The 16900-nt window shown below is 45.9% G+C and overlaps 1 protein-coding gene across 1 annotated transcript in view; it reads right to left on the bottom strand.

Moving 5' to 3' along the window:
* The window catches only part of KCNB1 (potassium voltage-gated channel subfamily B member 1), a 719591-nt gene extending 716999 nt beyond the window's left edge, over positions 1–2592 (bottom strand). Inside the window, exon 1 of the mRNA XM_078651849.1 lies at positions 2020–2592. Within this exon, the coding sequence (XP_078507975.1) occupies positions 2020–2586 (567 nt within the window). The 5' untranslated portion in view covers positions 2587–2592. The remainder of the gene's footprint in view (positions 1–2019) is intronic.
* Positions 2593–16900: the final 14308 nt, after the last annotated feature.

Raw genomic sequence — 16900 nt, 5'->3', positions numbered from 1 at the left:
CTAATACTAATAGCAGCCGCGGTCCGTGCAGGTAAGAGCGGTGGGGTGATGGGGCCGGGTGAGAAGTGATTTAATTTTTCCTTGTCATTGTCCTTCGAAATCCCCCTTCACCCGGCCCCACCGCTCGTACCTGCACGGGCCACGGCTGACTAATAGTTATGATGAACCAGTAATAATATAATTAAAACTACTACTGATTCTGTTCCTATGGCCAATGCTACTCGAGTGAATTGTCAAATGCTTGTTATTAGTATTAGTACTTCATGTACTTGCACTACTTCTACAAGCAATACTGAACTGCATCTACTGCCAATACTGTTAAAAGAATATTAGTATTGTAGCAGTCGCTACTGGTGTTACTACTACTAGTACACCTCCTTCCCCCATACGGTGCTCCAACTAATACTACTACTATTGCTACTGCTACCATTGCTATTGGCAAAAGTATTAGTAATGAGGATGTTACAATTGCTCATCTACTACTGCGACACTTCATCCTCCTCCCCTGTTGCTGAGGAAGGAATAGGATGTGGTGTAAGGGCCAGAGCTGCCAACTTTGGAGTTGGGGAACCAGGTTCAAGTCTCGGCGTTGGCTCAACATTATGTGATACTGAGCAAACCACTTAATCTCCCTGTGACTATGGACATCGCCTGAATACCCTCGCGGATGATAAGCTGCGCTCTACAAATCTACGTATTTACCAGCGGCAGCCAGCACAAGTAAACATGGCGGGCAGGGGTGGGGTGGGACAAGGAAGGCAAATGAATAGGTATAGTTAAATAAATAAATAACACCTATTCCGTCGTCTGTTGGCTTTACCCTTTGCCGCGCCTTGCCCCACCCCACCGCGCTTACCTGTGCCTGTCGCCACTGGTATTTACTGCTACTATTACCAATACTATTGGTAATTCTAATACTACAACTAATAAGGTTCCTACCACGGCTACTACTGACAATATTGCTACTACTATTGGTACTGCTCAAGAGTATACTACTACTAGTAGGTCTAGTTTAATGGAATAATGCAGAAAAAGCTTTCATTGTTTAGGGTTTGACATGAATCTTCATTTTTTCCATCAATTACTTCCAGAGTGCAGTGGGAAGATTGCTTCAGTGGAAGTGAATGAGAAATATGTAAAACTGGCACAGTGTTTCCTATCACATTCTATATCCAAAAAGTATTTGGCTTTTCTTTCAGTGGTGCATACATTGAGATAAAATAACTGTTGACATGGATTCCTACGTTTCACATATCAGCTAACAATGTGTTCTCTACAACAGAAACAAAAATAAAAAACATCGAAACAATAAATTGGATACCAACATGACCAAACCCAATGATTGGCCTATTGGGGTACATACTGCTTGCCCTGTACAAACCAATCAGATGCCATGTTCGAGATTTACCATGAAGCAAAAATGTAAGTTCAAACCGAGTTTCAAAACAAAGCAACTGCATAAAACAGAAGGCAGGCCTATCTCAGGCAAGTAAGGGACCAAAGTTAAGTCATCAAACTTTTGCACAGTGAAACGTTTCCGTCTCTACTAGTCACACCAATAATATTCTCTAGTCCTCATGAAAGAATTAGGCTGTTTAGATATGCAAATGAGATCATACTACAGTTAAAAAAAAGTCTAACTTCTAAGGCCAACCATGGTTCTCCAACACTCACATCCATCCATCGATGACATTGGCCCATTAATTCCTCTCAGGCAGCCTCGCCTCAAGCGAGTAACAGACAAACCTAAGCTAATACATCAAAACTTATGCAACTTTTTTACTTGTCATGCCAATTATATTAATTGTCTAGTCTTTGTAGAAGAGTTCTACTATTCTGATGTTTACAGTAGATCACACTACTAAGTCTAACTTCTAGGACCAATCCTGGCTCTCCTTTCTCGATGTATCCATCGATGCCATTGGCCGCTTACTTGAGACTCTGTGCAATCACATGCTGCGAGCCATGAGGTCACAGAGCACGCGCCGGTGGCGCCTTTTTGAGACGCTCAAGCCTTACCTTGGCCGCCACGGATGAGTTGGGTTTCTCCAGCAGGTCCCAGAGTTTCTTGCGCTTCTCGGCGCAGCAGGTGTTATCAAACTCCTCCCCTTCCCTCTCGCGCATGGTCTCGGCCTCCCTCTTCAGCTCCTCGTTCATCTGCTCTTTCTTCTGGTGGTACCGGGCCTGACAACACGATTCCAGGTAAATCTCGTCGATCCCCCAGAAGTCCAGCTCTTGGCTGAAGGACAGAGCGCACATTTCCTCCATCATGTGCAGTTTCCCTGTCCGGTAAAAGTTCAAAATCGACGTGAAAGCCCCCGGGTGCCTGTCAAAAAAATACTCGTTCTCCTCCAAATTGTAGTCGTCGCAGATTTCCATCAGGGAGTCGTGCGAGTTGCAGTCCCGGAGTTTGCCCAGCCTCGTCCGGGGCAGCCGGTCCAGGGTCCGCCAGAGCACCTCGTGGGCCAGGCCGCCCACGTTGAGCCTGACCCTCCGGGAGCAGGCCTTGCTGCGGATGATGTCCATGGGCTCTGGGGGCAGAGACGTCGCTGACCTCGAGACATCCTTGTTCATGCCCGCAGGCATGTCTGTCGACAACATAAGGCTGATGGAGGGGGGGTTAAAAACGCTGCGGCTATCCACGCATCGGTCACTCAGGGACGGGTCTCCGTCAGGCCCCCTTCACCTTTCATTCTGGAAGCTGCAAAGCAAAAAGAAGAAAGGGGAGGCGTCATTATGGCTGCTGGCGTGGCGGGCATCCCCGGTGACCTACAAAATGAGCGCGAGAACCCTTCACGCCGTGTCCCGGGCTTTATCCATTAATCAGGCCAAGAAATAGCTTGTTTAATCTGCTCAGGGCGCGGCGGCGGCCCGCTCAGGGCCCCGAGGCCTGTGCTGGGAGCTGCTGGGGTGTGAGCCACGCCGGTCGCTGTCCGCTCCAGCAGTGCTGAAAGCAGGGATTTGCAGCCCACATTCAGCCGGCGTTGCTCACTCTCTGCCCGGCTGCCGTCAGGTGCCTGTCAGGCGGCTCCCGGTGCGGCTGTGGGAACGGACCACCACGCTTGAGAGGGGTAGGAACGAGGCACCCACCGCCCTGGCCTCTGCAGCCAAGCTGCAACTGTTGCTGCTCTCACTGAGCCCCTGTTAGTGAGAGGGGTTAATGTTAATGGTTTTTAGAGCGCGCTAATACCAAAGGGCGTCTTGGCGCTACTTTCAGTAGAATCATTTTAGACTACAGTGCTAAGGCGAGGGTACACAGGTAACCAGATTCAGGGACTAGGAAATATTTTGATAAATTAGCAAGGATTATTAGGTCAGGGAGCTAAAGAGACAGGTAGGTCTTCAGTTCCTTCCTGGTGATGTGGTGCAGGGCGTGCCCACCTCTCTTTCCCACATCTTCCTAAAATCTAGTGACCTAAAGGTGACGGTTCAGTGAAGGATGACACGGGCCTTTGTGAAAGCAAGGGCAATAGTCCATTTGACTGCGAGTTGGGGTAGGAAAACATAGCAACGTACAGGGTTCTATGAGCTCTGTGTCCTGATGCCACTGCACCTGTTGCACCAAAGGTATCTACGCCTCTGGGTGTAACCTGAGGAATTAGGTTGAATTCTTGGCACTTGACTGCACACAATGTGTGATTTTGGGCAAATCACTCTATCCCTTGTTTCCCATCTGTTAAATAGGTGTAATGCAAATATGTAATGCGTTGTTTTTAATGTTCTACATTACAGGTCTATGTAAGGGGGTGGTTAAGGGTGGAGTGGCCAATTCCATATGCCTCGCCATACGTCTGAGTATCGACTGCTACTATAAAACCGCTATCTTTAAATTGTTTTCCTGCTTCTTGGAGCTAGGTTGCCGTTTTTAAAACTAGATGGAAAACACACACCAAAGCAAGTGGGACTGCACGTCACATGGTCACGTAGACCTTTTGCTGTGTAGGAGCTGCATTTGAGCAGGCCTTAGCTATGCGGTTAGGACATCCGGGTTACCTGGTCTCTCAGACACAGGCATGTGGGTCATAGGCTCATAACGGCTTTTAAAAAGTCTTTACAGGCGCGTGCACACAGTCCCACTGGGTCCTTCACTGCCGCGCCTGTTGCTAGAGATGAAAAATAACATCAACACGAAGTGCCTCGCTAGCAGTAACTTTAACATACGTTAGACAAGTGAACATACAGCGCTTCAGGAGCAAAGCGCTGGGTACCCCCTCCACCAGCCCGTGACGCAGGGGGGCTCGGAGCGCTCACTCGGCTTCAAGGCCACTCGAGCAGTAACTCCGAGCCGGAGCACCGAGCCACCCTAGCATCCGCAAGGTGCCTCGGTGCAGAGATGGTGCAGACAGGCGCTAATATCACTTCCACGGGAACCCGAGCAACTGGAAAACGAATTGCGCTATTGATTTCCAACTCCGTGTATATTGGTTCCCATTAATTACCGTGCTTTAGTACAGGCTCTGCTCTCCCAGCGTCTGTTGCAAATCATCGCATTAAGCGCGCGCCGGGTATGTCTACCTCAACGGAGCATCGAAGCACGTCCCGGGGAAAAATATAAGACTGTCTGCGTCTTTAATTCTAAGCCGGAGACGCTTTTTGCGTGCAACCGAGGCTTATGCCGTAAAGCAGGCGCAGGGGGATTAGAGGGTGCGGGAAAGCTCTCCTCTGAGGGGGTGGGAGAGTTAATGCAGCGCACCTGGACAAAAAAAACACAAGGGGGGCTAGGAGGCACGGGAGAGCCGGGGTGGTACGGGCAGACCCCGCAATGCTCCTTCTGCCTCCATCCTACCTCCGTCCGAGACTCCAGCGCGCAGCGCTCGGTGGTATCCCAGGCTCCGCATAGGCGCATCCCTGGCTCCGGTACCCAGCTCCAACCCTCGGCGCGAGCTCCTGGCTCCAGTCCGCCCGGGTCATTCCTTCCGGCCCATGCACTTTCACATCTCCCGGCCGCTTCCTCTGCGGGCGCTCGCGCCTCCGGCTGCCTTTCCCCCGCCGGCCCTAAATGGAGATCAACAAGTCTGGTCTGAACCTCTAGCTTCTTAGCCTGCGAATCCGTCCTGAGTTGTCTGAAGTTCGCAACGGAACCTTGGAGGGTAGCGCCACCTACCGGCTTGAGTAGGAGTTTTCAGGGGAGGCTAATATTTCATGGATGGAGAAAAAATAGCCAATTTGCCTGCAAAGGCTTGAAACTTGGCAGCGTTACTAAGATTCACTCAAGGCGACGCTGCGCGAAAATAAGCTGCATCATGAGCACGACAAAAACGCGCAGATTTGTATTTACAATTGGACGCGAGCCGATGATAGCGTTGGCCACGAAAAACAAATAACACTGCAATTATATAACGTTATATATATGTTTAGCATAGCACCAATGAGCATAGGCTACTGAGCAGTGTTTTGGATGACTTGTGTACTTGCAGCTTGCCTTCACTTTCAATTCGTGTAGACCTCTTTCGGCCCATGCTAATGCTCATACCATAACTCTCAGTGGACAGAGGCCAATTAAAGTTCACACAGGCTACCTAATATAAGGGACATCCCTTGCTGTGCATTATAAGGATATTGCAAGTCATCAAGAAGCTCGATATCATATAGAGAATCGAGGCTGAAGGCTGAGTTCCTTTAGAAGGTAATGGAACTCTGAGGTGATTTGTAATATCCCTATCAAGTACTCCAGGGGGTATTTTATCTCATGTAATACATGGTCACACCATCACCTTTCCCACAAACCACGTAAATCCTTGGTGCGTAGTTCTTTTGTACGAAAGAGCAAGCATGTTTGCAAACATGAAAAATAAAGATGCAACCTCTAGTGCAAAATTAAACACATCAAAAACCTGATATTTGCTGCAAACAGATATTAGAAACAGTTCAATACAAGTCATTTAAAAAAGAAAAACAAAAAAACAGCTGCAATAGTCCGGAACAGGTAGAAACATGCAGAAAGATTTTCTTTTTTCCCCAGTTAAGGCTATACAAATGAAACATATTGTCTTTGCTTGTCATTGTGAGCTGTTAAAATAGAGCAGAATAACGAAAAGCAATGCTCCATTTGTTTCTTTAAACAGCTGCTTTAATTATGCTCCTTGACCGGACCTGCCTTTCACCTCGGCTGCTGGCAGCAGGCATTGTGATGCCAGAACTCGAGTTTAATAATGTTGTAATAGTCGAGTTCTGACATCTTTTCTTTTTAATTGGTAACTTAGTGTGTCACAAGTTGACAAATATAAAGAAATTTGTGACTACCGTTTATACAGGGATCACATAATCCCATGTATTATAATTCCATTGCACTACTTTATCATATTACAATCATATAAGAAATTTCTGAGGTGGCTCCAGTACTGTATTAGCCCATAAACCAGCTATGACCGAACTGACGAGGCATGGAATAACTGATAAATTCTACGACATTCTGGTGTCCAATAGGAGGACTCTAGTCTAGTCAACCACTGCAGGTCCAAACGACCTACCTTCTATGACTGCTTTTTTACCTCTCACAATAACAATCAGATATGGGATGATAGCAACAAAGTCCATTCCAGCAGTTCTCCCCAACATTTCTCTCTCCATCCATGCCCGGTCAGTACCATAAACGTTAATGAATATATCTTTGATCAGACGACCCAGGGCAGTAACCAGTTAAACGGGCCATGAACATAAAAAAGAGCATCAAAAGGGACCCACGGAGCTGTTCAGCTGGCAGCTTACTGAAAACCATAAATCTGTGTCTGTCTCACACACCTCTTTCTTCATCCACCATACTGCTAAGCAGTCCATCCTGTAACACGATAACCACACCTCGGTGGTCTTCAGGCACAACATGGAAAGACGTCTCACACAGGTTCAAAAAAGAAAGAAGCACCCTTCCTACCTCACAGCTTACACAGTGTAGTATCCGGCCTATGTAGGCATGCACTTCTGTGCCCACGTAGCGGTAATAAGCGTTATATAAATGTTGCAGTACAATACAATACAACTGTCTTCATGCTAATGACAACCTATGCAAAAATGCTGTAATATGTGCTATTTTCACGACTGTCATGTACAATGGAATGAAAAATGTTTGGCTTCCACCGAAGCCATATTTTGCCCATGGTTTGCACTTTGTTGCATTTGGCATTAGTAGACATTGCAAAACTAGGTTTCACTAATTGAAGTGACTTCTGCTGATATAGATTTGGCAGGACTCTTATAGAAGTTTGCGCACTTCACACCCCGAAATGGTCACTTTTCATTCATTCTCTGGAGTTTCACTACAGCCAACTTTATGCCATTTGGAGCATTGCTAGTGGAGACTTTCGGCACAATTTGCATATGAAAATTAGTTGATGCTCTTGTTTACATTGCAATATGTCACTAGAGCACAAGTAAAACACTTTTGTACATCTGGGAATGTTTGGCCATGTGCAGTGAGGATTGGTTGGTGAGGAATTACTTTGGCCAGGACAAATGGACAACCCTCTGCAGGTTCTTAATACATGTCACACAAAGCCATCCAATTTCCACATGAAGGTTTGCCAGGCCTACAGCCAAGCCCTGAGCCAAATTTGCCTGTGAGTTGCCCACAGGTACAGTGCATGGACTTCTGCTATGTGCAGCTGTGTTAAGTGCAGCATCACCTCCGGTGAAGCCCTGCACCCAACCCTCCAGTAGTAATAAACCCCCACTGTGCGCAGCCTTCATCCATGACAACAGGTTTTGGCTATGGGACCTGGCAATGTGACGAGCCTTCCATAGAGGGTATTCCATGCACCATACAACCTTTGTGTGTGCACTGGTGGTAGGGTGTGTGTCTTGGCTTTACTCGAGGACTGGCTTTGAAAAGTTGGTGACCAATGACCATTCCCCCTCGGCTACATACAGCCTTTAGCTCTGTGCATCAGGGGTTACTGCCTGCGCCCAACCCTGTGTGGGTAGCTAATCCCCCCCAGTACAAAGCCTTTAGCTGTGTGCAGTATGGGAGGTTTCAGGGCCTGGCCTATGACCAGACCCTGTCCCCATCCATCTGCAGACAGGAAAGCGTATGATATATATGGCTATAATCCTGTTTTTTCCAATAAGCATTTTTATGATTTTGCAAGGGTTCATTTAGTAAAGTGAACATGGATAATGTCACCTGTGACATCATTAAATATGTAATTTACAATGTCATCGTTGATGTCATCAATCCTGTCATTTAACATGTAGTGGGTGATGTATTATGTGAGGTTGAAAGCAATGACAAGTTTGCAAATTATGGTGGATTTATTGAGCCGTAACTGGTGAATTTCAGTGGATTTTAAGTTTGTTTTGTAACCATAACTGCACTCTACAAAAAAGTTTTCCAACTACAATGGTCGGCCTCACCGGCACAGGTCCGCCTTGAATTTTGCTTAACCAATGAAGTCATAGGGAGAATGTATTCTACAGTAAAAATCTGGTATCGGCTGAAACAGAATGCTACAATATCTCCAATTAAGGAAGCACTATGGGACGAAGTAGACGAGGATAGAAATTCTCCTTATAATCAATATTTGTCTAATTCTCTATCAACAACTTGCACTACTGATTTATGGAATACAAATCTGCCATATCAGACTTTCAAACAAGCTATAAACAAAGCAGCTAAAGTCCATTCAGTAAATTTTGACAAAAATATTTTCAGGTTAAGGTCGCACGCCTGGATGGTGATAAATAATTACAAGTCACTTGCACCGGCTTCATGTTTGTCTTTGACTTTCTCAATTCACGTGAAAAACCAACTAATGGCATTACGTTTTGGAAAACTTCCATCATTAGCGGATCAGCCAAATTGGATGTATAAAGGTCCTAAATCATGCTGGAAATGCGATTATCATAAAGAAGACTTTATTTATGTAATCTGTACTTGTAATAAACTCTACAAGGAACGAGCTACCTTCCTTAAATAAAGTTTCAACGTGAGAGGCATCAGGTCCTGTAGAGCTGCAATAATTGCGTGTCTAAATCCATCTGACCCACATCTGAATGGCAAACTGGTCAAATTCCTGAACATTTTTTAAAGCTTTGTTAAAAGGGTTAGTCTTCCGGCAGAGAAAAAATGGACAGGCACTCGGGAACTGAATTTTTAATAATGAAATTTTATTAGTGTTTTACAGAGATGAAATGGACAAATTGTCGATTCTCTTGTAATTTTGATGTTTTATAAATATGTCTTTTATTGTTATGGTTTTAATTGACTAAACAATAAACATTTACTTACTTACTTACATAACTGCACATTAACTGTGATTGTTTAAAATTAATTCCAGACTTTTTTTAAACATACGATATGGTGGTATAAGCAAACCTAACCTTAAATTCACTTTAAGCTTTCTTTTTTTATATTGAATTCCAGGGTATTTTGAAAATATTCACAATAAACCTGTTTTTAAGACCTTTGCGTATGACTAACCATCAGTGCCAACAGATTCTGTCTGTGTGAACAAGACAGTAGGTACAGGCCCTGTAAAATGGTTGGAGTGGGCAGGTTATCTCCACCGTACAAAGCCTTTAGCCTCTACCAAAGGTTATCTAGTCACCAAATTGGACCCTGCACAAAGCCAACATGGTCAACCCAAGGATGTAGGTTCGGGGGGCAGTGGGGTTTGGTTTGTTACAGCCCCCTAAAAAATGTATTGTTTAATAAATAGTTGGGCAGAGATGCATTCAGTTGGGTATGGTGAGGTGTCTGATTTCACCACGGATTTTTACATGCCCACAGTGACAAAAAACACACGCACTCTCTCTCTCGTCTCTGTCTCCAAACTTGGCTAGTTGGAAAACTGTTATGTCTTAAGTACCCCTAACAATCCACACTCCTCTCTCTTTTCACTGCATCTTATGCCTCCATCATGTCCTGCTCCTCATAATGTATTTTAACACGGTATGCCAGCGTGATTGTTGGGAAATCTGAAGCTTACATTCTCCCAATCTTACTGACCAAGCAATGCCCCTGGGTCCACCCAGTGCTCAATAGTGCCAATGCCAATTTGCATTGCAACCCACCGGGCCTTTTCGGGACTAGGGAATTAGAGTGATTTCTCACAGTGATAGAGTGATTCCCAAAGTGCTGGTGAAGGAAATAAACAATGTTGTTAAAGTACCAATTAGTAAGCTTGCATGTTCTCTAAACAAATCTACCGAAAGGCCTTTATGGTCTGCGATCCTATTTTGTTAATTCCCCCTTATAGCTATCAATTCCTCTTGCACTTCACTAAGTTTAACAAATTCCTATCTACACTTCTAAGATAGCTATGTGTCTCAAATGTGGCCCAAAAACGGTATCACCTCATCGTTGTTACCAGGTTTACCCACGTACAGAGCTTGATAAAATATTACAAATAGATCTCTCTTCACTTGTTCGTCTGTCGAAGGTTTACTGATAATTCCCTTGTATATGGTACAAAGTGTACTCAAGGCTTGTATGTTAAATATCACAAGCGGTCTGCAACACACATTGTGTCATAGTAAGAATGACGGTGCAATGCATGACTGTAGTCCAACCACTGTAGCCTGACTGTAAAACACTATAAACAAAAAATCTGACCTGTCAAAATAACCCTTTTGGTTGGTCTAACCCCTCAGTTCAAATATTAATGTCACCCCACAAGAAGGCCTTACATACACATAAGGCAGTGTGCATGGTATTTAAAAGTAGGACATGTAAATGTTTAATGTTAAACCTGTCCTTATAGTGGCAAGGCCCCAAAAGCTATTTTCACTGTAGAAGGGTTAATTGTTCCACAAGAAAGAATTGGGATACAATAATAAAATTAATAATGTTATCTCCACATAAGAAACAGTCACACACGTAATTTTGGACTAAATGTTTATTACAAGCTCAATTCACTGGTAAAGTCAGATTCGTAGTAAATATTTTATGGAATGTAGTTTTAAAAAGTCACCTTTTACCTGCCTAATGCCTCTATAAGCCCATTTTGATGAGCTTCCATCTGCCACCCAGGAGCTAAATAGCCTACTTGATGAGGTGTAAACTTGCTCCCAGAGGTGAAATTAAGGGTTTGGGTGTCACCCGGGCCTGTCCCCTCCATTGTCCCTCTTGTCAGCCAGGCATCAATCCCACTGGAAGACAAGCTGCTCCCAGAACAAGTTTTCAGCGACCACAGACAGTAATTTGTCTGATCACACAGGTAGGATGGAAACAGGAGCTCTGCACAGGGGAGAAATGTTTTGCCATGTTGTAATTAGATAGAGAGGGGCACTGTGAGATTATTTACAGCAGACCACACAGGAACTGCTGCAAAAGTGGGTAGGGAACTTTAGCCATGTTGATTAGGGAGGGGCCAGAAGTAACCAAAACCCTAGTGTCAGACATAAATGTGGCACTCCTAGGCGCCCTCTTTAAAACACTGCAGGATCTGTGGAAGACAAAAGAATTGTGCCTGGTGTTGATACTTGTGAGGGACCTGAAAGGCTGGGCCTACTCTCACTTTTACCCAGGATAAAGAAATAGACTCCAAGGGTGAGTTGTCTGACTTCCTGTTAAGCTACAGTGTCACAAGAAACAGTTAGACGCCTATTTACAGAAGAGCCCGGATGGCCAGTCCCAACTGGACCTTGCTGATGATTTCTGCTGGAGTAAGGCATGACTCCCAAGTGTTGTTCCTGAGATCCAGGGACCTTAGGTTGTGTCAAAGTGTACTCCTCCCAACATCCTGAAAAACCTGTAACTTAAAATTATTTTGGCTAAAAAAGCCAGGACAAAACTGTCAAGTCAATACTACGAACGTACCTTGCCGCTGGGCAAAGTATTCATCTTGCTTCCACTTGTAGCATTTCCATAGCAGCAATTCCATTTCAGTGAGACGTTGTGGAGACGCAATCTGTTGTCTTGGAGCCCTGTTCAACTACAGCTTTCAGCCTTGCCCTGCTGGAGAAATTGGAGCTCCAAAAAGTGACTCAGTCCAAAGTTAGAAATCTTCATTGGGAGAGGGTGCCACAAGTATCTGGCAATCGAGGGACCGTCTTTGGGCATGACTTTCTCCTGCTGTTGACTTTCCCACCAAAGTTATGGCACCCCCGCCCAACGAGGAGCCGATCCCAGTGATGAAGCATTCTACATTAGTGTGTGAGGGAACTTGTATCATATACATGGAGGCCTCCTAATTAGGGAGCACTTTGGGTTGTTATCAGACTCTGATCTCTTACCTGCCCCTGTACCCCACCCTCCAATTGTGAATAATTCAGACGGAGCATGGTCTTCAGCTGTGTGCAGTGGGGCTCAGAAGGAGGGCCTGGCCTCTGGCCCTTTCTACCTTACATAGGAGTTTAACCGCTGTTGTGAAGGCATTCTTCTGTATTATGCAGGGTGGGCCATAGGGCTTTATCCTTGCCCAGGTGCTGCCCCTAACCCATGGATTTCCAACCCCCACTACACTTCATCTGCAGGCATGACCCATCAGCAACCTGAAGGTATGTATCTAATTCTATTTATAGCTGTGCACAAACAAATCTTGAACACCAAGGCTCTTCTCAGAGTCACCTATTCTTTATAAATGCAATTTGTTTTTGTTATTAACACCTTTTTTTCAGAACCCCAGATCCTTTGTATTTCCAAGATAAAACCCATTTTACTGCATGATTTTCAATTAGTTTCCTCGCAGGCTTCTCAAAGGATCTGCAGATTCTACAAAATACAAAAAAAGAAACAAAATTAGTTTAGAGTGCCAGCGATCCCATAAGCCGTAACACTTAAGGGCAGGCCCTGCACCCTGCACTCTGTGGCTGTCTGGTCACAGCTGCACGGGGTCGAGGGGGGTGCCTGGACTGGCATCCTTTCAGGTCCTGCAACCCATTCTCCATTGCAATCTGACCGACTCCCACTGGTACTGACTGGCCAGGATGTGCGCCTCATCATCCGTGGGAGAAGTGTGGCTCAGTGGTTAGAGGCGGCAGACCCGGAAGCTGAGATCAGCCGTGGACCAGGGTTCGATTCCCTGCCTCGGCGGGTCTCGGGCTCTAAAATTCCACGGACTCGATAATTCTCGCTCCGGTGCCTACTCGACTCTGGGCAATAGCTTGCTTAATCTCCACTATGGCCCCTCGCGGCGGGATGCCTGGCTTTCACCTTGTGGATACCCTGCCGGGGTATCTCACAGGGGAATACCAGGACGGGTTCCCTAAGCAAGCGCTTAGATACCGTTTCGGTGATTTGCGCTATATAAATACATGTACATTTACTGACTACGGCCTGCTGCTTTGTGTACCAGGTTTGGTTTCAAGAGTCCATCCTTTAGCCACACCCTCTAAAGGATTCTGACCCCCTCTGAGCGTGGTCTTTGGCCTTTTGCAGTGGGTCTCAGCCACAGGCACCCAAAGCTCTAGCTGTTGGCAAGCTTCATGGTTCTATGCAGGATCTCAGTACCAGAACCATGGCCACAGACCTGCCAAAAGGCTAACACGGGCCCGTAAAGCTTACCCTGGTGCTGCATTACCGGAATGTGGAATCCTGACAGTACTGCACAACCAGAACTGGTTCCAAGGTAAGAGAGGTGGGAGGGTCTCACTGAGAGCACTCGCTGAGCCACAAAGGATCCCAAAATCCAGTTTGAGACTCCACCAACATGGGCCTGGGGATCAAGGTGTGCCCAACCTGCCCCCTTGTGGGAACCTTTTTTTAGGACACATGGCCATATTCCTACTCTTCCTATATTACCAATTATTATTTTTGTGCAGATTCGTTGAGCAGCATGTTATTAAAAAAATTAATCTTTCCTATGGAAGCTCTGAATCAACAATAACTACAGAGGTGCTATTGTTGATTATATAATATAATATAATATAATATAATATAATATATTATAATTTAATATAATATAATATACTATAATATAAAATAATATATTATACTATGCTAAGATAGCATACACACACAGAGTGAGACAGATAGATATAGATATACTGCTTTTCATCATTCTTGTCTACCTATAACATCCAACTCCACCTACTTCTCAGCACCTGTGTGCTTTGGAACCTTGTACTTCAAAGTTTTGGCTGGAGCGGCTTGTGAGACGGGGGTTCAGAGGGTGGATGTGGGACGACAGAGACAAATAAAAATATTAAAAATAACTTACCTGTCACCCTCCAGCATTGTGCTCTTATGCACCTATCCTGTCTACTGCGGGCAGACACAGACTCCCAGACCAGCCGCGGCCGGCAGTGGGAGGAAATGCAGGGCGGTGACATGGGAGGGGGAGGGGCAGGGTGGGGGTTAGTAATGTATGGATTTCGGCGTTTTACAGGTAAGTAATTTAAATAAATAAAACGAATTTCGTTGCGCGCACTGCATCGCGTTTTGGGATGCAGTGCGCGCAACAAAATTCGTTTTATTTATTTAAATGTTTACTTACCTGTAAAACTACGTAATCCATAGATTACTACCCCCCACCCTGCCCCTCCCCCTCCCCACATCACCGCCCTGCATTTCCTCCCACTGTCCCAGACTGCCCTGCAGCCAATCCTGAAGCTGCTCTCATGCATTAGAGCAGCTTCAGGATTGGTCTAGGCACAGTGAATTTGCTCTCCCAGATAGACTGGGAGCCTGTGCGTGCTCTCTCCATCCCGAGCCTGCTCTCTCCAACCCGCCAACGCAGCTCAGGTTGGAGAGAGCTTCAGTGCGCCTGACTATTTGGCTGGCCTGAGACGGCCGCCCAAACCGTTATGCGCACTGATAACAGTGCCCACCACTCCGCCTCAAATACTGTCACCCAGAGTCGGATTGGTAACGCGGGCATTCGGGCAATGCCCGAGGGGCCGGTGTCCGAGTGCTGCTGTGGGCCTCTTTTTTAGCAGTCTGGGGGCCATTTGGCGCTGTCTCTATTGTTCGAAATCAGCCAGCGGCCCCGTAGGTGTCTGAGTGGCCTTTCTAGAGGCAGATGGGCGCTCATTACCTCTGTTTAGCAAGAGGTGTCACTCCCTTTGTCTCGCTGGCCGGCCCATTAATGTGTGCACATACTGAGTGGTGGCAGGGGGCCTGAGTAGAAGTGGCCTAACTTGTTTCACCACTGTAAACTTAACGCATGCATTTTTTTTACCCCAGCCTCCTAAAGTTTTTTTTTATAAGATTACGCCGAACAGTGATTTGAGGAGTGATTATGCAAATGTGGGCCAATTTTTTTTTGCCTGCCCGGGCCGATTTTCAATCCCAATCCAACCCTGCAGTGTCACCCCCCTGGTCCCGCCCCCTAAACTTGGCACAAGAAAATTAAAATGATATTAAAACGGCTTTTAAACCCATTTAATTAAAGTTTTATTTTTCACGTTTTTGAGGGTGCTGGCAAGGGGGGGGGGGCGACGCTCCTTCACCAAAACGGAGGAGCTGCCCCTGAGCTTTGGAGAATAACTTAGGAACGTTTGATGGTGTGAGTGGAACAAACACGCTAATTATTTGATTTGTGCTTGCCGGTTTGTAGAAGTTATGTTAGAAAGCATCAGTCAGTGACCTCATCCCGAAGAGGTGTCCATAACATTCACATCCGCATTAATAAAACAGCTCTCTCAACGCTGCTCACGCTCGCTGATCACTTTCAGAAACTTTGCCTCATCTAAGTGTTTTCTGTCCAGTCAGAAACAAGGAAGTAGGCGCCCATTATGACTGAACTGAAGCTTTCTCTTTTCAGTCCCTCAAGATAGCAAACACTTACAGCCAATGCCCTAAAACGCCTGCTTCCGCAATCCTGTGGCTGGGATTCAAGGGAGAGTGTAGCTTTTAAAACCATAATATGCAGAGATGCTGCATGGGCTTTTGTTCCCTCAGATAATAATAATAATATAACCGGATCCATAGGCTTACGAGAAACTGAAAACGCCTTCCCCACTGTGAGGTTGGAGCAGGGTCGGACTGGCCTTCTGTTTTACCGGGCATTTCCCCAGTGGGTTGGGGCCTGTAGAGGGTGATTTTGACTTTCCAGGTTGGCTCCTGGTGCCTCTGTCACTGCCCCCAGCTCCCAGTGGTTAACTGCAGCAGCCAGCAGGCACAGGGAGCATCAAGAAAGGGAGGGGGAAGGTAGAGGGAAAGTGATCAGAGAGGGAGAAGGGAGAGATGAGAGGGGGATGGATGGATGGAAAGAGAGAGACAGTGGGAGAGGAGGGCAACGTGGCTGCTTTGGGCATTTTTGCCAGAGCTGCATCTGGTTCCTCAGTCCAGCCCAACATTGAAGCCCTCATCCATGTCACTGTGGCAGTGGCTTGTAAGCTATGCTGAATTTCTCGAAGCAGGGGTGCGGCCTATCACCTCTACTCATTTGATCTGCTTTTGATGGGCATTATTAAGTATCTTTGCCTTGCAGCTAGTTGCACATATCTAAGCAGAGTCAATGGCACTGTTCAATTGAAAACTATTTAAAATTCTTTTTTGTTGTTGTTGTTTTTTTGTAGAGTTTTATATAGGGAGAACTGGACCGGTCGGTATCAGAGCGCTTTACATGAGCACCTGTTACGTTACGGACACATTCATTATTTTGTTATGTCACGCTTGTGTGCATTCACCAGTTTGGACAATGGTTTTCCTTAAAATTTAGTGCATTCTACTTCATTCAGGCATTTTGTTGTAACCTACTGCAGTGTAGAACCATGGCGCTCAAGTTTCAGATGTTTTATTTCACAAAACATACGAGGAGTCGAAGAACAAGACTTGCAGATGAGGATAAAGTGTTGGTGGTTTTCAGATGTTCTTAAGTGTTTCTTCTAATTATTTACCTTACTTTTTGGGGCATGGGGTCAGTTTGTGGGGCTCAGGGCGCGGTGGGGGAAGGGACAGTATTCAGGACTGGGGGCAGTTTTAGGTCTCAGGGCGGGGGAGGTGGGCCAGAGTTAGTTTACAGAGGTATGGGTCTGTTTGTAGGACTCAGGGTGTGGGGGGGGTGGCTGGGGTTGGGGTAGT

The sequence above is a fragment of the Lissotriton helveticus genome, chromosome 7, assembly GCF_964261635.1.
Source record: "Lissotriton helveticus chromosome 7, aLisHel1.1, whole genome shotgun sequence".
In the NCBI taxonomy this organism is placed as follows: domain Eukaryota; kingdom Metazoa; phylum Chordata; class Amphibia; order Caudata; family Salamandridae; genus Lissotriton; species Lissotriton helveticus.
This window is presented reverse-complemented; position numbering and strand designations above follow the sequence as displayed.